The sequence below is a fragment of the Esox lucius genome, chromosome 14 (assembly GCF_011004845.1).
Source record: "Esox lucius isolate fEsoLuc1 chromosome 14, fEsoLuc1.pri, whole genome shotgun sequence".
Taxonomy (NCBI): domain Eukaryota; kingdom Metazoa; phylum Chordata; class Actinopteri; order Esociformes; family Esocidae; genus Esox; species Esox lucius.
Window position 1 is genome coordinate 11,602,533 of NC_047582.1, and position 24,383 is coordinate 11,626,915.

Here is a 24,383-nt window from a genome sequence, read left to right on the forward strand (position 1 = left end):
GTCTATGAAGAATTTATGGAACTTTGTAAGAGGATTGTAATAAAACCAAGATTGCAAGGGAAATAATATTTGGATGTCAGCAGCATAATGTTTAGGCCTATCCACACACATAAAGTCGATGAATAACATCCGCTTCGTGGATCCAGGCCGGGTTTTGATGAGGCCGCAACAGACGTTTTGTCGGTCCTATTTGGATTGGTTGAACAGCACCGTACAGAGACTGAGGCTTCTCCGATTCAATTCCATCAGTTGAGCGCGAGACGCGGTACTGAGGTTGCGTGCACTCGCTTGACGGAGTGAGGAACGCGGCACAGGCAGTTGTACGGAGGACTTTATGAATTTTCTGATTCTGAACATGAACTTCGTATCAACAAGACATCGACACAAGCATTCAGATAGAGCTATTAAGCATTAAAAAGTGAACAGACCAAACGGTAATTTAAAAGGTGTGCATGCATATTCATAGGACATAGGGCGGTACTCGCTCCTCAAAGACAACCTATAATTTCAAAATTGTTACACTAAAGTCCTGGAATATTTCTTCATCCTGTATATTTTCTTCCCTCGTTCTACCTCTGCCATCTTTTGGTCAAGTTTGAGGCATCGAGAGATTTCTATTGCAGCTGCTTCAAGGACTGTAGATCATTGGAACGGCATTTAATAGCCACTGGACTTGCCTCATCGCGGAGTTTTTGACTCCTCATAATGGGGTATAGTGGACAAACTGCCAGAAGTGGAAGAAGAGGAGTTGCGGGATACTTACTGCGGATGATCGTCACATCTTTCGTTTTGTTAATTGTCCTCGTGGATATCGGAGCAGCTCAAGGTAAAGCTATAGAATTAATACCTGCATGCAGAAAAAGCTTCCAGCGCCCGAATATTCAATGTGCATACGTCTACATGTAGTTGTGCTGCATAGGCCGTCAAAAGTCGTAATTGATACTGTTTTTTGTAACAAAAACTATTTTGTTTTCAATTTCTAATTAACACGTTATTTCTCAAACGAAAGAGGCTCAGAATCGCATACCTTAAGTCGAAGAAGGTAGTCACGTTCTTTCTGGGTACGCCATGCGCGCTGGGCGATTCTACCCAGTCAATTAGTGTTTGTTCAATGTAGACAACTGGAATGTTGTGGATATATAGTTTTCTTTTTTTATGACTCAATTAATATTTATTACTGAGTTCCAGGCAAGGATCTGCATTGAAATAAAACCTATTCAGAAAAGCTTGGTGTAAACAGGAAGGCATTCTTGGTGTACTGTACACATTTTAATCTGTTTTAGGTAAATTTAGTTTTCAGTTTGAGAATTTTGTTTTGTAAACTGAAGCTCTACCTAATCCACACCTGATATTCTTAGGTTATTCAGACTTCCCAACACTTCTCTGTATGTATCTTTCTTTTTAACACACATTCCTTTTAACACACACACACACACACACACACACACACACACACACAGTGACTTTATTATACAGGTCTTTTATCCTAGTAACTATTTTGACTAACTTGACCTTTAACTCTAACTATATCTTCCCAATTCAGTTGAATTACTGCCTATGAAACTTATCTTTTGTCATTTTAAATGTCAGTGCACTCATAGGCTTTTATTATATAGTACAGTTGTGACATGCTATCTATTGTTGTGGGTGTTCAACGTCTTTCATTCTTTAGTTCGTCCATTATGGTGTCTTCTTCCATCCCTCACTCTTGTTGAGAGCATGATGAAGTTCAGGGTCATAGGCCAGTGCCTCATCCATCAGACTTGCTCCTCTCACATCTGTTGTCCTTGGTTATTCACCTGCTGTTATGTTAACAGTGGTACAGCACTGAGGCTAGAGCTTTTGGTCAACAATAGTATTGAAAGTCTTTGTTGGTTAGCAACGGGCTGAAGGCGTTTGTTTGGAAAATATTGTGGTTTTCCTGTCCTTTTTTATGGTCGGGTATACACCCTCCAGTATGGATGTTCCAATCTGAAATAGACATTCTAATATTGTTGCTTTCACAATAGAATATTATAACACGTTTTAGTCTTTTAGGATTTGTTTAAATTCTCAGCCTTAGGCATCGTAGGATTGGAAAATTCCAAGTAACCTGAATAGTATATGCACCCTGGACTTCTGCACAAACATGTTATGCATATAATCTTGACAAAATGAAGAGAAAGCATAGTTATTCATAGTGTAAAACCATGATTGTATTGGTAAAAGGTCACTTTAAAGAGAGTGTTTCAAGATAAACCCCATGAATATATGGTGTTCCTATTTCTTTTATAGGACATTACATTTCCTGTACTGTCTTTATAACAGTGGTCCTAACCTTTCTAAGTTACTGTACCTCGATTGAGCTTGCAGGCATCCGGCCTGCCACAAGGAGTTGCTAGAGTAACATGGCAAGGTGGTCTTATTTAAAATATATTAGATAGATAGCAGTCACCACAGCTGTTCATGCTGTGTTATTGTTAGCTGTAACACTAAATCAAGGCAAAACACTGCATCAATCGAAAACACTTTATTACCAAAATTATAAAATTTACGTTACATTTTTAAGTCAATTTTGTAACGAGAATTATATTTATTTGACTCGTTGGTGTAACATACTGTGGGCCGTTTTCAAAGGGATTCGATATTTTTCTAGGCGGTCACAGTTTAATCATAATTCTGTAATAAAAATGCAGAATGATGACGTATTGAGAACAAGTCGCAGACAGAGTCACATCTTATTTTAGTTTAAAAATTCAACCATAAAAAAAATGATGGGTAATTCCACATTAACCTGAGCATCCAACAATAAATGTTCCTTATCACCAGAGACGGATACATATTAAATTAGTCTTTCTTTATGATGATCTTTTGATGACAGTAAATGGCAGTCAGTCTGAAACAGCATGCAGAAAGTGTGGAACACCCTAACCCATTTTAACAGATCCATTCCCAACAGGGATGGATTGCCTGTCAGAAATTACTTTTCAGAACTGTTGTGGGTGTTTCCTCAGAAGGCAGGTGGGTGGCCCCTCTTCAACTGTAGATGTTCTATGTCAAAATCTCATACACATCTATGCACACTACATAACAATGGAAGTAATGGTGTGAGGGCTTTTCACATTTCCTGTGTCGCTACTCAAAGCCAGATTAACAGAGACCTAGCTGGAGCAGAAAGGAATTGTTTTTCTAACAAACTAGTGGTTTGGAAGTCATGATTTTCTCTCCTGCTCTGGCTTAGTCCAGCTCTCTCCTGCCGTCATTATTGCAGCCCCAACATTATTTCCGATGATCCATTTGGTGAAAAGGGGTTGTCGGCAACCAATTTCAGGCTGTTCTGTCCTGAATCTTTACCTGCCCCTGCCTCCTGCCCGAGCTCCCTTCTCCTGCCCCCTTCTCACAGTGACTCCTACATAGTTAATGAGGAATGAACAAATGAGAAACGGAGGATAAAACCCGGCACAGCTCTAGTTTCTGAAGGGCAGGGCTGGGATGACATAATGGCCATCCCAGAACCCTAGAGAGGCCCATGTCATTGACTGGAGTGGGAACACGAACCAGGTTGTTCCCTGTCCATTAAGAAGTCGATAAGCCAGGAGAACATTGTTTGGTGCTAATTAATGGCCCTGCCTTCTTTCAGGCACTGATGAGCTGTCTGCGCACATTTCCAAATCACAGGAGAGCCTCTTCAGTGCCGGTCTCTCCAGTTCGGCGATTACGGTGTCTCACTTAGCCAGCGACTGACGCTTTCGCTCGGCTTGGCTCCAACCGACATCTCCCACGCCTTTGTCTCTATTTTATGTTCGGCGCACTGTGCTCATCACGCTGTGTCAAAAACAGCGTTCAGTCAAGGTGGATGTCTGCCTGACACCCAGATAGACCAACCGCAATCGTTGTGTAAATGCACGGGTGGAACAAAAATGCGTCGGCACTGACGATTCTTGAGTTTACCACTGGACGCTCAGGGGAGCATTCCCTCAAAAGCCTGATGGCAATGCCGGACAGCTGGTACCGGTTTGTTAGTGATTTCTGGGGAGAATTCTTTAAAAAGTTAGATAGTATGGGACAGACTCTCTCAGTATGGTGCCTCCCCATGGTGAACCTAAACTGGCTGTGCTTCTTATTAGTCTGTGTTTGAACTTGTCCTCTTGACAAGGTAATCCAACTAGCTTAATTCCAGCAGAGAGAGCGAGGGAGGGAGGGGGGTGGGGAGGGGGATGGGGGATGAGGGGTTGGGGGGTGGGGAGGGAGAGGAAGAATATGAAAGTAGAATGGGACTTCTGTTTGGAAGGGCTCCCACTGCCTCTGCTCCCAGCTGACCTGCTATCAGGGAACAGGGGTTGAAGAAGAGAGCTTTTTAACCTACTGAACCTTCAACAAAGCTGCAATGGAGACGTGAGGTTAGGGAGCCGGCAGCCAAAACTTCACAAGTCAGGGACAGTAGCTTGACTTTCAGTCTTAAAAAGGATCCTCTTTTCAAATCGACCCTCCATCCAAACACTAGCACGTGCGTGCCTGCCTGCCTGCGTGCGTGCGTGGATGGGTGTGAATCATCCATTCGTGCAGTAGCAGGTAGGTGTGTGTGTGTGCTTGTGTGAGCATACATGCGTGTTAGTCACAGATCTGCTTCTAAATCTGCAGTTTGAATATGCAGATGAACTGAGGATGTTCTCCAAGCAGTCTAAATCCACATATATGTATATTTCAAATACCTCCCGGCAAATATGCCATTATGGAATTATGAAATATATTAAACTTAAAGTCGAACATGTTAACAAGATTTTCAAAGCCCAGTGCACTCAAACATTTAATTAAAACAATATTTCCACACATTAAGTTCCATATAAACTCTAATGATGATTTGCATCTAAGAAATTTAGCAGACACTCTTCTCCAACAGTGAGCGCCAACATTTTAATATATTTTCATACTGGGCCCCTGTGAGCATCTCACCCACCACCATCTGAGCAAAACAATACTCATAATAAGGCCCTTTCTAAATTAGCTGTTTGAAAAAGTTACATTATCAGCATGTTTGTGTGGGATTTTAATTCTGACCAACTGCTTGATGTCACAAGGCTGACCATTGACTGTTCATCAGGGCAAGTGGGTGGGCTCTAAGACCATCCTATCTGTGTACTTAAATATTTTCAAGTGTGCATTTCAATGGCCATCGGTGGCTCAGGGGAATACATTATAACATATATTTTATTGTTGTTTATAAAAAGACTGCATTGGGACATTATCGATTAGATAATTGAGAACGGCTACTTGATAATGATGGGCATCAGCCTTGCCTTTCTGTCCTCTTCAGACACTGTGCAAACCAACACAATCTAACTCAATGCAGGGACTCTGTGGACACAACTATTAGCTCACTTTTTCCATGACTATCGTTGCATACTTCATACCCCCCCTTATGTCTCCTCTGAGCTTTGTTTACGGAGGGCAAAGCTAATGGGGGTCTTTAAAAAACATTGTTCAATCTACCAGACAGTATAAGATTTAGTTTAGAATGGAAACATAGACACGCGTACACACACAGGAGTGATCGCGGTGTGTTACGTGAGAATGTTATTGCTATCATTATTACTCTAACTGTTTCCCCCCATTGCCTGACAACTGCCATCCCAGGGGTGCTGCTAAGGTTACAGCCATTGCGGTCATTCCACAAACGCCGTCTGTATGTACAATGAGCACATTGTGTGGGGAGGAATGCTAGCAAATTACCTAGCGTTAAGACCTTTTTGGCAACGCCAATATGGTGACATAACGACGCAGTTTCTACTTTAAAGCCCATACTTAATTGAGGGAAAATTAGATTCAGGAGCATGCGTGCTCACACATAGGTGATGGTAAAGGGCAATAACCCAATGCTTCATGTCACTGGAAATGACATCACGGCACCTTTTCCTCAGGCTGATGATGTCATAACACGCTGTTTTTTGGTTCCACCCCAGACGGAGAACGGGTGATAATTACTGCGAAGAGGTTGCCGTTTTCTTTTTTTTTTCTTTTTTCGCACCTGAAGTCACTCTCTGTTTCTTCTGAGGTGGGAAAAGGGTTCCTATTGGACTGGATGTGTGTGCAGCAGGGTTGTGGAATCCTGATGTGGCTAGATACTCTATCATACACACAGAAACATCCTATATCCTGTGTCACCTGAGAGGTGAGGTGGGAGGGAGGGAGGGGATCAGAGATACTATAGAGAGGTGAGGCGGGAGGGAGGGAGGGGATCAGAGATACAATAGAGAGGTGAGGCGGGAGGGAGGGAGGGGATCAGAGATACTATAGAGAGGTGAGGCAGGAGGGAGGGAGGGAGGGGATCAGAGATACTATAGAGAGGTGAGGCAGGAGGGAGGGAGGGAGGGGATCAGAGATACTATAGAGAGGTGAGGCAGGAGGGAGGGAGGGGATCAGAGATACTATAGAGAGGTGAGGCAGGAGGGAGGGAGGGGATCAGAGATACTATAGAGAGGTGAGGCAGAAGTGGAAAATCTGAGATGTTGAGAGTCAGAGGACAGGGTAGGATGTAGTAGTGAAGAGGGAAAGAGGAGAGGAGAAAGAGTGATAGAAAGAGGACAGGGATAAAGATAGAGATGATGAGTAGCATAGGACAATGAATGAGAGACTGAGAGGAGGAGAGGACCAGGAGAGAGAGAGAGAGAGAGAGAGAGAGAGAGACTGACCCCAAAAATAGTCCTTTCAGTCTGGTCATGAGACTTCCTAACCAACTAACATCTAACATGGTTCCATCTCAGATCAACACTGCTTTACAATCACAAATCAGAGTAAACCAAATTGTTAAACAAACACAAAACAAACTAAGCTGCTACCGGGCCCTAAACAGAGAGTATGAATTGGCTGAATATCTTTTACTGTCAAAGATATAAAGCAGAGACAGATCCTGACCAAGTACAGGCTCAGCGACCAAAGCCTAGCCATTGAAAAAGGTAGGCACAAAAAAACCTGGTTGCCAAAAGAATCCAGAACGTGGTAGACACAGAGATGCACTTTCTACTACACTGCCAACATTACACAAAAACCAGACAGCATTTCTTTAATAAATTCGAAACACTAGTGCCATCATTCACCACGCTGTCCAATGAGGAACAGATGCAGGTGCTCTTGGGGGAGGGACACACAGCCCCCCACAGCTGGACGCTTCCTCGGAGAGTGCCTCAATATAAGGGATAACCTGTGACCTGCCGTCAGCTGTTACATTTTATTATTTATGTACTTTCACTTTTATTGTTACTGTTCAACACAATGTTTTTGTTGTTGCTACGTCTTTCAGATGATGAAGGTCATTTCTGTTCTTAGTGTTGTTACTGTGGGGTTGTCTATTGTTGGTGGCCCCCTAGCTTTTGCAATAATATCGTAATGACGACTGTTATTTGTTCATTTGTACTTGTTGTTGTTCACTCGGAGCATTTTGTTATTGCTGAATATTTCTCACAATGCTAGTTATTGTTGTTCTTGATGTCACCTTGCTGCTACTGTGTAGTCTCCTGTTGTTATTGTACCTCTAGCTTTGGCAATACGGTTGTAATAACTGTCTTGAATCTTGAATTGAATTGAAATGAATTGAGAGACAGGAGGAGGAGAGAGAGACAGGAGGAGGAGAGGACCAGGAGAGAGAGACAGGAGGAGGAGAGGACCAGGAGGAGGAGAGAGAGGGACTGAGAGGAGGAGAGGACCAGGAGAGAGAGGGAAAGAGGGAACGAGAGGAGGACAGGACAGAGTGACACTCAGGGGAGCATCCCAGGGCAACATCCACTATTAGCAGTCCATTAGTTGGGCCCAACACAAGTAGCATCACTTGACAAGCAGCCCTGTGCCAGAACGTCTGACCTGTTGTTTCAGCACACTCCTCTTCATTATCTCCCATTCACAACACACACACACACACACACACACACAAACTGCTCAACCTTTGTGAAATTGTGTGTGTGTGTCCTTGTTTTGACGAGTGCTCACTGCTCAGGGCATTAGAGAGTTCAGTGAGCGAACGTTCTGTCATACTGCTATCCCTGTCTCTGTAACCTGACCCTAGGCAACACTGACTTTACGGTCAGTTTTCAGTGATGGGCTCTTGGCATGGAGGAAGTACCCACTGCCCACAACAATACTAAATAGTAACTAGCAAGGAAGATATTATTTTTAATTAGAGGCTTTTGTATATGTCTAGTTTGCCTCAACACATTTCATATTGACTTTTAATTAAACCGCTGCTAAGGTATAACCTGCAAAATTGGGTTTTGAATCATGTTGTTACTGCATGTCTGGCTCCTGATATGCTGAGTGAGTTGTCTGTCAGAAGAGGATCCTCTAGATAATCGTAATCCTTATTGAAGTTGCCAGAAGAGTCCATCATTGTAACCAGACCCTAGTGAATGTTGTCTAGGTTTTTTCCAACTCATTTGCGCCGTTGCACTTTTCTAGCATTTTACAAACGCTGCTGCTATATAGACGCCCGACTGGTGACTAATGCTATTGACTGGTTTGTCTACATTACACAAAGGAAACCACTTTGCCGTCATCATATCTTTTAAGCTTACTTTAGAGACCGCAATGTTGCCATTAGCTAGCAGAGTTTGTCACAATTGGCTCTCAAGTTTTTATTTAGCCGGCTGAAATTTGATGTTCTTCCGTCTGTCTGTATCCTAAAGAATTACTTTCTCCAAAGAAATCTGTCAGCGGCAGCAGGTTTTCCTACTCATGGTGGTAAATGCCTCCTTATTCAATGTAATCGCTATTATGCACTTCTGGAAACACCCTTGGTCTGTGCTACTTGGTTACTTCATACCTCAGTCTGCATCAGACCTAATGCATCTTTGCAGAACAATATTGTGATGAAACATGAAACTCAGGAATTCCCTTATGACTTCTGTACAGAAAAAGGTTAATGAAAATGAAGCCCTGTGCTCAAGTGACCTGGCTACCTGCTTTGATAAGCAACGGTGATTACGGCGATGACTGTTATCTGTGTCTTCACCTTTGTTTCTGAGTGAATGCTGGATAATGGATGGGGCCATTTCCAGGTGACTGGTAAGATGCACAGTAATTTCCCATTCAGAAGGTGGATCAGCTAACACCCCAGTGATTATACCGAAGCATCCCAGACAAAGAGAGCCGCTGAGGGGGGGGGCACAGGGGGACACTACAGCCCCCACTCCTCCTGAAGAGGCCAATTATGATCAGAGGGAGAGAAATGGAAGATCAGAGGGAAAGGGGGGAGGCAGAGAGGAGGAGGGGAGGAGGGCGTTGTGATTTCCTGTTAAGTGGCCCTTCTCATGCCATTATAAGCAGAGGAACTGACAGGGCACATCATGAGTGAGTGCAAGTACACACTTCATCCTCTGCCCTTTAATTTGTCTTTCTTCTCCCCGTGGGCCTCACTGGGGTGCAACCACAAATGTCCTCATGCCTTTTCTCCTTTTCTTGCCCTTAACAGAGCAGCCAGGGACCGGACCTTATAAGGGCAGGTAAAAGACAGGATTTCAATCTTGTCTGCTGCTGATGATTTGGATGTTATTTTTTTTTTTTGCCTGTCTGTATGCGGCTAGTGATGTCAGTGTAAATGTGCTTAAGCTTTTTGGAGTCTCCCATTGTCATGCCACAGCCTACATGTTGGAAATTGTAATGGTAGAGGATCTCGCAACTCTTTGTCCAGGGGGACGTGAACATCTATAGGTGGAGTGAAAGCGTCATAATGTTAGCGTTAGGTATCAGGTTAGGTTTAGGGTTAGGGTTGACGTGGCTACCACACGTCAGTGTTGTTGTTAAGGGTGGTGTTTGGGACTACAGCTTACATAATCACTAAGTGGACACTTGACCGCAATCAAATTGATGCACTGTCCTGCAGCTATGTGGTTAGTCTACCTTTTTTAAAAGAGGATTAGGACACCCGGCAGAGAGAGAGAGAGAGAGAGTAAGGGGATTTAGGACTGAACGGGAATTCTGCTGGCAATGGGATGTTGCACACAGTCAGGACCATAAAAACACTCAAAGTGCTGATGAACGCCAAACACACTAATGGCAAAGGGTCAGGATTGGAGACTAACGGATTCAATGTAACGGATTCAATGTAACGGATTCAATGTAACGGATTCAATGTAACGGATTCAATGTAACAAATTCCGTTAGTTAGCGTCAAATGTATTGTAGTCAGATTAGTTACTTTTGAAAAAGTTGGATCGCTTTTAATGTCCGAAAGGATCATTATTTGCGTTACATAATTCTACACGTGTTTGATCTGGTTTCTGACTAAAGTGTATGATATTACAGAAGTGTATCCTATCCATAAAAGTGCAATTTAGTTGTCTGATACAAATGTGACTATGATGACAGTCGGCTGTTACTGGATGTTTCATTTATCATTTTCATATTTCAGAAATGTCTAACGATTGCTTTATGTCATAGGGAATTTATTGTGAGATTTAAGGAGGGGTGTGTTTGCGTCAGTGCTCTTCCCAGTTTGATTAAGCCATGTCATTATTTCCATACAACCCTGCAAACCTCCATTGCATTCAGGTAGGCCATGTTAATTGTCATTTTCTGGAGAATAACAACCCTAATTTATGTTATCTCGTGACTACTGCAGATAAACCGCTTGTGTCTGTATGTTGTGTTTAGAAAATCACTGGTAGTCGCAGGCTAGGTTTGCTCAGCGAATGTGTGTGTCCTAACACGTGAGTTCAGGTTTGCGTGAGGGCATGTGTGTACAGTATATCACTTGGCCTTGTATACCAATATGTGAATCACACTGCTGTTCTGTTATTTATGCATTACTGGTTGTTGATCTTGGCTGTTCGCACGTCTCAGTGTAGAATACGTAACCCAATAATGTTTGAACTGCTTATTAATGATCATTTATTGTGACCCATGGATGCTGAACTGTCAGTGCACAATGCACTCTTGCAACAGTTTGGATCCCAGCCCATATGAATATACAAGTTTGAGCTACCTTCTGAACTCCTCTGTCAAAGACTACAAGCAGGACTTTTACTGCTCAATCTAATTTGTGCCAATTCAATATGTTTATCACAGGCCTAACAGACAAATCATGACCAGACTTGTTAACTTTTAATAGACTTTAATGGCTGAAAGTATTGAGATATCAATGTGTCACCAACAGAATCACTAGGCTTATAACAAAAGCAGCATATGGTTTTAACAGCCCGTTTTGGTAAGGAATGCCATTCAATGAGAGACACATTTCTTTTTCAACAGTCCTCCGTGACAAGAAAAACACAGAGTAGGATAAAACATCTTTAGGTCCTGGGCTTTGTGTAGGTTAAAACAATTAAAATCTATATTTTGTAAACTCTTAACACTGAATAACAGAGGTTGTGAAATATTAACAAAGAAAAGTTCTGGTCTGTCTTCTAATAGGATCTAAAAATAGATCTAAACGTAACTAAATATAATAACATTAGCTTACTGGGTTTGAGTAATCCAAAATGTTGAAACTATTACCTGTAACAGATTACATTTAGAAAGTAAACTACCAACATAACACAATTTTACCAGCATTTTATTGTTACCAGATCCTAGACAATTTCAATATTTGTTACCAGGTTTCTGTGGTGTTGCTATTGACATATTCGTTTCATAGTTATTAGGGCAACTTCATAAAGGTCATGCAGTTCTGTTGCGAAAGGCTGATCTGTGTGGATGGGTGTGTTGATTACCCAACACCAGATATTATGGAGTACAGCAGACATCAGCCTCTTCATGATCTTTGTTCTGTACATCACCGCTTCAAAAATCCTGCCTCTGGGAGATGTCCTATCTATATCTCTGTGCCGTCTTTGAATGGCACCGCTAAACCTTTAATCTGGGCACTGCTATGTCTTCTTGCAGAGTGCTAAAGCTAGCTGGTTTTACTGTGGATCACTGGTAGAAGAACATAACTCAATCAAATGATAAAAACCCTCAAAGAATAGAAACCACATTAATCCACGATAGAAGAATGTATCATACTGCCTGCTTAAACACACTGTGGTACGTCAACTAGAGAAGATATAGGAGACTTGGAAATGTAATTATATTTATTTGGTAATAAATCTCTGCTCCGCCAGCGTGAGTTCCTGAGTTGTCCGTGCCTTATCCTTAACAATTGTGGAGACATTCTCCAGGCATGGGTCTTGGTAATGTTGTGGTGTGTATGTCAGCATTGAGGCGGCGGGGGAACAGGGGGAGGGAAGTAGACATGGAATAGTTCTGGGACCAGTGCCCTTTAGTGGAAACATGAGATCAGGAGACCCGGGCTTTGCGTTTCCTGTCTAACGTTTATCAGCGTCTCCTTTTCTCTGTTATTGCTGGGCTCTTGAAGCGCCTGATGAAAGGCCAGCACAGATAAATGTTTGTGCCTCCTTGTTTTTTATGGGACTTAAATGAGGTACTCACTCCACTCTCCATCCCCCTTCCTCCAGCCCTTCATTCCTCCCCCAAGATCTCAAAAGCAGAGTTATGGTTTCTGGTTTACATTAGAGCTCATTGAAGGCAGACTGGCGATGCTAGAAGGAAAGCATTAGTTCTTATCCCCTCCACTAATTAACAGTTGAGACTGGAACATAGAGCGAGGTAAGGACGGCACTATTGGGGAGTGCAGGTAGGGCACAGGCATCGGTTGTGACCTCTTTCCTAGATGTTATCGTATAGAATTGTATCTAAGGCCTTGTCTCATCGTATCAACTCCCTACGGACTTTGGGAGAATAGACTGCCAAGCCATTCTGCTTTTTTCACACAACTCTGCATACATTTTTGACCTGTATACATTATGGACATATAAATTAATTAGGGAGTTTTATTTTAGGATTGTAAATTACAGGAAATGTCCATAATGTATCTGCAGTAATAGTGGAATGATGGTGTTCCACAGGATCACTTACCCACCAGTGTTGTGATTGGCTGTGATGTTCGGGTATTGATTTCTTCCTACTAGCCTGGATTTGTTGTTAAAATGGAAAAACTGTTTTAATTCTGTGGCTAGGGCAAGCAGCCAATGTATATATTCCTGTAATTTCCTTGTTGCAATAAATCAACTGTTTGATTTGTGTTTATGTGAGAAAATTTGCACAAAATAGAGTACGGAATCAAGCTAATGTATAAATAGTTGTTTGATATATTTTCTATAACAAAAAAGTTTTTGCAGCATTTTTAAAACTAAGTAATTACCCTAACTCTTAGCCCAACCTTAACACCAACATTAAATCTTGCCCTAATGGTTTTAGAATTAAAGTTTAATTGAATAATTTCAAAGTTGGACCATAAACTCCACGCTTTTTATTCAGTCAACCAATCACATTAATTTACACCTTCAGTGCAGATCTGCATCCAACTCAAATTGGTGTAACCTAAGTAGAACTCCCATGTTTCCACATGGGAAACCAATCCCTTGTGTAGCGCCTTTTCTAATATCCAGCGTCTGTAAACAAAGTAACTTAACAAACACTATCGTCTCCTAATGGGAAAACCAGTCTTTCGATAATCAGCTCTGTATTTGAATTTCACACTAGCTACATTTCTCCAGACCCTTCTGTCAGGTTTTTACAGAAACAGGTTTGGGAGTAGACTTTGTTTCGACTGTTGAGTAAAATATATATCCTTATGTTCTATTATCGGGTTGGGATTAAAATTTATTTCCTGTATTGACTGCCTTTAATTCGCCTTGAACCACTACTGCTCACCATCATGGAGGTGAGGGAGTTTGGTTTGGTGTGTGTGTGTGTTGCAGGGGTTTGTCGGCTGTCTCTGGATTATCTAAAATAACGGCTCTGTATCTCACCACTCAATCCCCGAGGCCGGTCTGGACAACATTAGCCACTGCAGAACCACTCCCACCCGTTGACCGAATCCTGTGCTGCTAAACGTTTACCCATTTTCCCAGAGACCCTTGTTACCCACACATACACTTTAACCCCGACCTGACTAAATACACTCTACTCTACATACTTTTGCATACAATTCACACTGTATTTGTCCATATCCGATAATAGGAGTCTGACCCGTGACCCATCTACTCTCGATAAATCTATGAAAACACTGGGCTGTTCCTCTGCCGAAAATCAATCTTTTTCATAATTTCTCTCATTTTTCTTCCTTCTGTTATCTATAGAGCCACCTGACAGACTTTTAAACGGAGCAGGACGTCATGACTGGGGTCCTTCCACGTGTGTCAGAATGTCAGTGTTTGATGTTGTTTCTTCTCACCTCCGTCTGTTCAATGGGGTGCTAAATTAAAGTCCTCTCAAATGAGTTTGCAGTGTTTGCTGGTGGCTGTGGGAGCGTTCCCCACCTCGGGTTATTGACGGAGTGACGGCCGTGCTTGTCAGGAGGCATTGGCACTTTTAAAACAAATGTTATTGAAATCCATTACAATTGTAGTGGAATTATGATCAGTTGTTCTTTTTGCTTTAATCAGTCTCACTGCAAGCCTTAGTGGAAACTGAAACTATTACCGAACCATTAGAAGCCCGGCGAGCGAGAAGACCTACTCTGCATATTCTGCCTTTTAATGTGTTGTTAAAGCGCCCCGTCTGTGTGGTTGTGAAGGACCCCTTCCGATACTCTTTTTATTTCCAGTTTGGGTCTGGTTACTATAATTCCCCCATTACTTCCCAGCTCTGACCGGCTCTTGGGTGTCAGCACTTGTGTGTTTGTACAGCATGCGTTTGTGTGCTGTGTGTGGGCCATATCTCCCTGATCCGTCCCCAGTGACAGGAGCAGCTAGCTTGCTTGCTGGCAGGCAGAGTTAAACTGAGCCAAAACTCAATGAGGCTCATTTCAGCGGGGGCCCGTTCAAAAGCCCTACGGGCCAACGATTACTTTGCTACTTCACTTATCCTGATTGTGAACCACATTGCCACAAAGTTAGTCCGCAAGCTAAATAAAGGGTGTCTCTGCATATGTCATCTCAGAAACCAAAGTGTAGACTACTGTGAAATCTGAGGACCTCTTCCAAATGAAGGTCTAAAGAGAGTGTCTTTATTCCATAGCCTCAGAAAGGCCCTTCTCATAGCACTTAGTCCCGGGAAGAAACAGCAGTATGGAGATGAGGGGAAAATGACAGAAAGCAGAGCATAAAGGCCTCTGTGGAAACTAAACATCGTTACTCACAGACCTGGAAATGAGGTCAGGTTGGGGTGGGGTGGAACTGTCACAACCCTCCCCCCGGAGACTGATTGGGAATTAAAACACAGTTGAAGTGTAGACTATCAGATGGCGCATATTATGTTTTTGGTGCAATATTATTTCAACAGCTCTGGAGGTTGACAAGGAGTCTTCACGCAGATGCACCTGATGGCAAGGATCACCTGCATCCTCTGAGAAGTATGGGCACAGTGAAGCTAGGTAGGGGTGGTGAGGGCTGACACGTCTGAAAGAGCTACCCAAAGAGAGCAGGAAAAGGGATAAATAATGAATGTTGTTGTGATGATCCGAGCGGAACGGCAACTACCACCAAATCACTGTGCTGAAGGTCAAAGGTTAAGAGGGCTTGCCAGTCATCTCTCCCGCCTTGATTGGTGGAGAAAGGAGTTTTGTTACAGGCATGGGTTTTGTGTGTGGAATAAACCATTTATATGAAAGGAGATGATTCCCTGTGAGTCCAGACCCCCTTATAAACACCCCTTTGCAGTCACCCAGCTGGGGGAGAGCCAACGGAAACTGATACACCTTAATGGGCTGCTTTAGATACGGGGAAACCGATAATTCACTGGTGACACACAAAGTATAGTGGGTTTCCGGGGTTTGCTGGGCCGACGCGGGGTAAGCCGAGAGGGCAGGTATGAGCTGGGAGAGCGTAAAAAGCGAGGGGGGGGGGCACAGGGGTTGCCGTGCGAACAGGTCAGACCGCGCAACGGTAAATCACACTGCCGAAGGAGATTCCTTCAGTAGCCGCTGGCATAAATTCTAGCCTACACGTTCTCTCACGCCGCTCATTTGCAAAGGAACACATGACTAAGCCATCATGTTTTTGTTTTTACAACGGGACTGCACATACGCACTCGCTTTTTGTCTGTGACATTTTCGGTGTTTTATCGCTATTTTTCTGTTGGAGATGTTTTATTGTGCACCGCAGCTCCGGCGTTGGGCTTGGCCAACAAAAGCACAGAGTCTTGCCAGAGAAGAAGGCTGGGAAGAGGAGGAGGAGGAGAGGAAGGAGACAGAGATAGCACAGCCGTTCCTCCTAAGCTTTGTGGCTTTAGGAGGCAGTTTGAACAGGCTGAGCGCATCGCTAACCACAGCTATTCTGGGCTGCTTTGTTCATGGAAAGGGAACTTAAGTCTGGTAAACAAACATAGCCATGTTTAAATGACTAATCTTTTGTAGGGATTGTGTTGCTTTTAATTCAGCCAACTCCATATGCATGTGTTTTCTTCCGTTTTGTCAGCTTGTTTGAAATGATCGGGCATGAAAATCCAAACCCTTAACTTTTTCTGACCTGAGGGGTACTAGATTCTCAAACAACCTGTTTTTTGTTTTAGATGGATGTTTTTCTTGTTGGTAGTTTGTTTGTACCGTTGATTGAATCTGAGAAATGAAGACATGAAAAACACACAAGCTGTAATATTGACATTGTAGCGTCCATTTGGGGCTGGCTCCTTTAGTTTGTTTTAACAAGGATTCGACAGTGTAGTGGTTTTCAGGAATTTCCGCGGAGCACGTCACCTCTTGGGAGCGTCAGTGGTCAGCCCTGTAAAGTCAACAGGATTGGAAGCGGCTGATGGTGTGGGCATCGGACGGACAGACAGACGGAAAGTGTGCGGGACAACCGTGATGAAGAGCGTGATGGATGTGTCAGGCAGATTGGATGTAACTGTCTAACCACTATCGGCAGAACCATGTCTCCTCCTCACTGCCTGTCACATCTAACCAAACTCTTCATTTTTACTACCCTCTCTATCTTTGTTTTTAGATCACTCACTTATTTTCCTTCCTTTCTCTTCGAGGCGACAGGGGGGGGGGGGTGATGGTAGGGCAAGTGAAGTGTCAGAGGGAGCAGACAGTGTCTTTGAGAGAGACGCTTACACGATTATATCTGTTCTGCCTTGCCCTGGTAACATGGCCCAAATCTGCCGCCTTTGTATAGGGCCGGTCTCGGGGGAGAGAGGCAGACATTTTAAATTCAATAAACGGCAGAATGGCAATAATGATGTACAACCCAGTCATCCCACTTTGGCGATAACATTATGAGCATTTGGCTTGAATGTGGCAACCATCTTGTTGTCATTTTGTGTATGTTTACATGGGGGTGTTTATGCAGGAAACCATAGCCCCCACCCCCCTTTTCCTTCTTAACTACTGGATGAGCTGAGAAGCACTGGATCCAGAACTGTTTCTGCAGAGGAAGTAGCTGCTCTACTTTTATGAACTCTGGAAGAGCGTTGCTAATGAATCTCTAACCAGCGTCGTGCTCTGCATCTTCCCGTTTGAGTGCCGCTTCCATGAGATGGATAGTCTCAACGTCGGTGAAAATCACCTCTAATTGCTCAACACCGATACAAGGACAGACTGTGGAGTGGTTTTCAAAGCTTCTGCCACATAATAATCGCTTGCCAGTTTTAGTTTTTTATTCCGGGGGGTTTTCTAATACTTTTCGGGCGTGAATACCTTCTATGTTTGAGGGGGGCAATGTAGGCCACATGCAGATTAGACTTGATCACTAGAAAATGATGCAATGGAATTGAAGGCCAACATGGCGTTCTGCCGTGTCTGTCTCTGACACACATCGGTTGGACTAATCGTGAAATATCCAGTCAGAGGTTATTCTCCGGCTCATCCCTCTGCACTTTTGCCGGTCTAACTCCACCACAGAGCCCCGTTAGACTCCATCCCCGGCACCGGTTAGTTACAACATTACCACTGTCACTTCGCCAATGTGAATAGGGTCTGTCCGTCCAAGCCCCTTGCAGCACTCTGTTTTATTGTTGAGGCATCGGGCTGGATATTGTGGCTATTGAGTTGCCCTACAACATGTCACTAGTTATCTCCCATAGCAAATGGACCTGTCTTTACCAATCAAGTCATGGTTTTGTTTAGCCCACCCCCCAACACCACCCGCTTCCCCTTTCCTCTACAGGACGAGCAGCCATTTAGTGTAAGGGTCATGACTGTAATTGACAGGCTGCGCTAAACAAATCCGCCTGGCCTTGTGTGTGTCCCCTCCGTGCCCCCCATCCCCCCCTGGCCTCCCCCAGTCTAATCTAACTAATGCACCCTGTGTGTGCGCTGGAAAGTGAATTAAAGGGAGAAAACTCAATACCTGATCCCTCTGACGGAGCGGGCTGCATGCACATTAGCAGGTTCTCTGCAATACCTCGTAATTGTGTTACACGAGTTGGCCGCTGTAACGATCAGGCCTTACACACACTTACGCACGCTTCTGCACACTCGGCCCGCTGCCGTTAATCGCCCCCTCTCCGCTGGCCCGAAGGCGCGGAGCGTGTTGGCAGGCCAAGAACACGGCGCATACAAAGACCAGTGCAGCAAATCCCCTCAGGCAGGGAATGAAAATGTGTGTGTGTGTGTGTGTGTGTGCATCTTTGTCTTTTGTGTTTATTCTTTATCATCGTTGTGTTTTCACGAAACGTGCATGTTCTTGTGTGTGTGTGTGTGTGTGTTCGTTCATATCAGCTGTTTTCTTCCCCTAATCAGCATCCCTCCCCTCCATCTCCAAACCCTCTGTCTTCATGCTCCTGCTGTGTGGCCTTGTTTTTCTCCCATTTTCCCTCCGTTCGTCCAGAGTTCTGATGCCTGCTATCTGTCTCCTGTCTGAGGCGAGGTCTGCGCCAGAGACCGCAGCAGGGTGAGGGGAACACGCCCTCTCCCCCCTGTCTCCCCTCCCCTCCGTCTCTCTTCTGTGGTGCTATGTGGACCGACAGAGGGCTTACCGAAAGAATGTCTTGTTGGATTAAAGTCTCCTAATGTCATTAAGCGGATGAAGGGAGGGAAGAGCAGGAGGCCCGGGTCTCCTGGTGGAACGGTTCCAGGCTTAGGGGTGACAAGATACTGACTCGGCCTTCATCCAGGGTGTTTCTTAGCTGTATTATCGTATGTACGAGTTCCTTATATCTGCTAATGTGTCTGATTTGTGTATGTGGGAAGCCGGGGGAGATACGAGTTTATTACCAGATGTTTCGTCCTTATCATATTGTTTGTGTCAAGGTGTTTAAAATTATACATCTGGGTGTCATCTCTTCACAAAATATCCTTCCTGGCTGACGGAGGTTGAGTTACATACTGCATTTAGTTACCATGTTGAGTGCAACACTGTGTCGAGTTACTGTGTTGAGTGCAACACTGTGTCGAGTTACCGTGTTGAGTGGGACACTGTCGAGTTTCCGTGTTGAGTGGGACACTGTGTCGAGTTTCCGTGTTGAGTGGGACACTGTGTCGAGTTACCGTGTTGAGTGGGACACTGTCGAGTTTCCGTGTTGAGTGGGACACTGTGTCGAGTTGCCGTGTTGAGTTGTTCACTGTGTTGACTTGGATGATGTAAATGAGGATACGTGGGTGGGGATATGAAATGGTCACCAAGGGTTTGGTGTGTTGATTTGTTCCTCGTTGCTATGTAACCTGACATTTGGTCCCGCTAATGGAGAGCCCAGTTGGAATCAGAGAGCATCTCTTCAAATGTGTGTACCTCTTAATTAATAGGCTGATTCATAATGAGGGGCTTCTAGATCATTCCAGAGCAGCAGGATACAGCGGAGAGATGGACAGGACTGTAGACAGGGCAGACGTTATAGTTAAATGGATGCTTTGAGTCCTCTGAAGAACCCTTGTAGAACCCCCTAAAGAAATGACCCCAGGAGATGACCCCAGGAGATGACCCCAGGAGACCCCTCCTGTCCTGGGGGATTAATGACCTCTGTGCAGTTTTGTAGGTCGCTATCTAACCCAGCTCTCCTGTGTTCCCAGAAGCTCCCAGAGTACACTGCAGTGTCCTGGCCTTACCTGCCAGTTGACATCCCATGATCCATTGCCTGGGAAGGGGACCTATGCATGGGGACCTCCCTGGGGGCTGGTTTGTCAGTGACAGGGGTCATCAGATACGTCTGTTCGGAGAGATGTAGAGGGAATAGAGGGTATGGATGGGGAGGGTGGTGGAGTAAGGGGGGTCTGAGGGAAAGAGAGCAGGAAGGAGAAGCTGGGGGGTCAGTAGTTAGGGAACAGGGGCGGGAGGGGGGGGGGGGTCATGTCACTGTGATATGAAAGGTCACTTTGTCCCTGTCTCCTCTGAGGGTGCCTCTGGTACTAAGCAGCCGCGCAGCCATCAACTGATCCCCCTGGTGGGGAGGTGGAGAGCAGAGCCCCAGTGTGAGAAGGAGGAGGGAGTCTGTCAGAGGAGAGAAAAGGAGACTCGGAGACAGACAATAAGAGCCCAGAGCTGTGCAGTGTAATGAGGTTGAGGTGTGTAGGGGGATGATTCAGCCTGCACAGCCAGGTTGTGGGAGATAATCTCCAGTGGTAGAGGTGTGTTTGTGTGTGTGTGTGTGTGTGTGTGTGTGTGAGAAGAGGGGGGATTGTATTTGTCCCCAAATGTCAGAGAGACACTAATCCTTCTGGTTATTCTTGTCCCCCGTCCATGTTCCTCTGTAGGTACGTGTTCGGTCCCCAGCCAGGTCCCAGTCTTCCTGCTCATCCTCCGTCATCCTCCTCTGCTGTGTTTTGTCTTCTGTGTTGTGTCTCAGTGACATTAGCCTCGGTAATCCTATTGAAATGGCCTCCGGCACCCAGAGTCTGGTTCCATAGGGTTCTGCTGTTTCCATGGAGATCACATAGACGCCTAATTAAGCTCATTAAGGCTTGTTATTAAAGCTTGTTAAATCTCCTCCTGACATGGTGGCTCAGCTTTTGGTGTCTGACTTTACTAATTCACGCTCTCTCTCTCTCTCTCTCTCTCTCTCTCTCTCTCTCTCTCTCGTGTGCATGCGCGCGAGCACACACACACACACACACACACACACACAGAGAGACAGACAAACCTAGGTGTAATGGGTTTTGGCAGGGTAATTAAAGCTGTCAGTTAGCCCTGTGGTCTATCCTGCTGCCTGGCTGGAGGGGACTGGCATCCTATTCGCCGCCAGTCTTATTACAACACCACAGACGTGGAGGTGGCATATTTGGCACAACAATCCGCCCAATTCATTGGAACACTAGGTTTTCCGTATCCTATCATTATTAGGGAAATGCCAGGTAAATATCATCTGAAATGTAGTGTTAAGACTACTTCAGTTTCCCCGGGTCTCTTGTGTTGCTGCTCATGAACACAGCATTTAGGACCGAGGAGAATGAGCCTGTGTAACAACTGCCTGTATCACTTTGAGGGAGAGGAGTGAAGTCCTTCACACATTCCCACAGCAGACAGGATGGAACACAACCAAGCTTGTTCGCATACACACACACAGGCACACGCATATACGGCTATGTAACTCTCTGCTTCCTTAACCCGCTCTTTTACACCTCCACTATAAATATTGTTCCTTTGGCTCAGAGGTGAAACAGTAAACCACAGGGAGTCCGGCCGGCTTCAGGGGGCTTTGGAACCGTGAGTGTGGCTCCTACTGGGTTAGATGATTGGCCTCCGTGGGCGTTACAGGGCCAGTCTAGAGAAGGTTCCCACTGAACACTGAAGCAGCTCTTTGATGCTAACTGACCCTGACATCAACAATGTGGCCTTTCACGGTCCTCGTCTGCTTTGGAGTATACCCCTCTATTCACACATACATACACACCTCAGATGAAGTCACTTCAAAACTTTTTGAGTTATTTTCCAAGCCAGCTTTTCACCGTCGCCAGTTTGCAAAGGAGTCAAACTTTAGAGAAAAGGAAATAGTGTCGAGAAAAATAAAAGGGTGGAGTGGAGGTCTATTATACTGTAGCTCAGGGAGTGAGAAGGACGAAGAGGGCGTGAAACCGAAAGAGCCCTGTTTTCCCCCTGTTCTGCCATGTTGTATTTTCCCATTGGAGAAACGAAAGGTTATAGTTCTTGTTAAAGTCCTCTGTAGCAATTACGTTGTAAAAATGTTACAACAGGAATGAAAGGGAATTAAATGGAATACAATTACAGCGGACGTGTTAAGGTGACAGAGGCGGCAGACCTCAGACGTGGCTGGGGTATTGCCACTTCTCAGTGACCCGGTGTTGCTCTCAGCGCTGCACAGGGTGTCCGTCGTACAAAAACACAGCGAAACGCAAGCCTCCAGAGTCTGTCAGGTTTGACGGTCCTGCAGTACTTAAGAAGCAGCGGTGGCGCGCGGTAATTGCAGTGAAACTCTTCCTGGAACGCTCCCCGGAGACGAGAGTCGGCCTGTCAAACTAGTGCCAGAGAAAGAAGGGTTGGGCTTGGAGGACACTAAATAGGATACGGCTGTAGGACATCAGAGCACTTACATCATTTGGACCAGAGGCAGTTTATCATACACGTGCCCGTACTACGGTCTAGGTGATTCTCTGTGTTCGCCCGTAACTACTTGAACCTTTTATTCTTCTCCGTGACGGACTGCTCTTCACTGAGCCGTTAGCTGTAATTAGCATTAACGCTAGCCACTCACGCTGCACTGCTCTGGGCGGAGTAACACTCAGAGACTTTGACACCATTAGAGCCGGCTGCACATTGGAGATAGATAGAGAAATCCCTTGGGCTCAACCCTTCTGCTTGGTTTAACAAGCCATCCACCACTTAAACGCAATGCTGAGTGTGTAGCCCTTAGTTATTATCACTCAATCGTCTTATTTTCTGCTGCTGGACTGAACAGCTGAACGTTGCCGGAGCAACATTATTCAAGACGGTTCGGAATGTTTTGAGGCCAGATTCTCTGCTGGGTGTTCTAGCTTTGAGTGCTTTCAAGGTTGACTGTGAAATGATGCAGATTCAGAATGTAAACAGGATAGTGGGTCAATTTCCGCAACAACTAAGAGCGTTGATCCGTGATGGATCAACTCACTGTTTGGGTTCCGTGGTCGGCACGCTGGAAAAGCGTGAAGTGAATCTGTTCACGTGTTCACGTGCACTATGAATCTGTTCACGTGCACTATTAGAGCAAAGTCTTGAATCTTGCTCATCTAAGTATCTTCTGTGCTGATCAAGGCAACGTCTTTTAGCTGAGTCTACCTTCATTTCCAATTCCAATACTATTGATACATCATAAATCGACAGCACTCTATGTGAACAGCTAGACTGAGGGTAATGGTTTGTAGGCAGAACCGAGTCACTGACCCCTTGAACAGGTTGTTCTGTTCTTTTCATGCATACCGGGCCTCACTTAAAGCAGTGTTCTAGAAGGCTGCCGGACCCGTAGACACTCACGGTCAATTCCCCTTGGGCTTGAGCCCGTAATGTTAGAAGCCCTAGCTGAGGAGGATGTGGGCAGCTGCAGGCTGAGCCGGCTGCCTCTTTGGTTTCAGGGTTTCACGGCCACGTGGAGACTGGCCCATTAAGGCCACTGTTTGTTTTTTCATGAATGAGCGGCCTGTGTGGTCACGTCCGGGGCCCCTTCCTGGAAACACACAGCCTGCTAAGCCATGGGCTCGTGTGGAGGAGAGTCTGACGGAAATGAGATGTCTTTCAGTGAATGCTTCACTCCATTGGCGTGCTGCGATTGAACGGCCCCTAGCCTTCTGCTGGCTGTTTCATACTGTACACACACAGAGTTGGAAACACAAAACCATGCGCAGAGTTGCACTCGGCTGAACTACGTCATCCCCCGTCCGTCATCCCATTCTCCTTTCATCGTCCCGCTGCCTCCCGAAGCCCTCCGATCTTCTGCGTGAGTAGCGGAACAACAGTCACCCATTCGATTCCTCCACCACTTCTCTGCCTTGGGTTGTGATGAGTGATTGAGTGGCCGTCGCTGTAAACTGCAGAGGTTCAGAGATGGCACCCGCGTTTCCCGCCTTTGTGTGAACGGTCGAGCTGTAAAGGTCACGGATGAAGACGGTCTGGTCGTTGGTCATATGACTCCTCTGATACTGTGTCCTGTCCAGACAGCCCGTCATCTTTTGATCCGACGGCGGGGATGTCTCCGGTTTGATCTCTGTCCAGCTGCCTGTCCTAGCTCGTCTGCGTTGCCCCAGTGGTAGCGGATTCATGTTCCTCCTCATATTGCAGTCTGTCTGACTAGGTGGCTCTGCTGCTTTGCTTTGATAGCAAGCCCTGTTCTCTACACACCATGCCCTGGGGGCTAACAGAACCTGCATCACCTCCAAATAAACTGAACAGAGAGGGAAATATTCAACACAGCTGTGGTCGGGGCCGGGCTGGCTCGGAGGTCGGCTGGACCCAGAAGAGGGGAGGACAAACCGCTCTCCCTCAGGTGGAGTTCAGGCCTTCTTCCTCAGAAGCCATCTTCACAGAGCTCTGCTGCATTCGTGCTGGCAGCACCGCACG

The 24,383-nt window shown here is 45.2% G+C and overlaps 1 protein-coding gene across 4 annotated transcripts in view; it reads left to right on the forward strand.

Annotated features, from left to right (window-relative positions):
- The first annotated feature begins 235 nt into the window (after positions 1 to 235).
- The window catches only part of unc5c (unc-5 netrin receptor C), a 137,047-nt gene continuing 112,899 nt past the window's right edge, over positions 236 to 24,383 (forward strand). For all 4 annotated transcript variants that reach the window (XM_010895667.3, XM_010895668.3, XM_010895669.3 and 1 more), the window contains exon 1: positions 236 to 826. In XM_010895667.3, the coding sequence (XP_010893969.1) occupies positions 706 to 826 (121 nt within the window). In that variant the 5' untranslated portion in view covers positions 236 to 705. The remainder of the gene's footprint in view (positions 827 to 24,383) is intronic.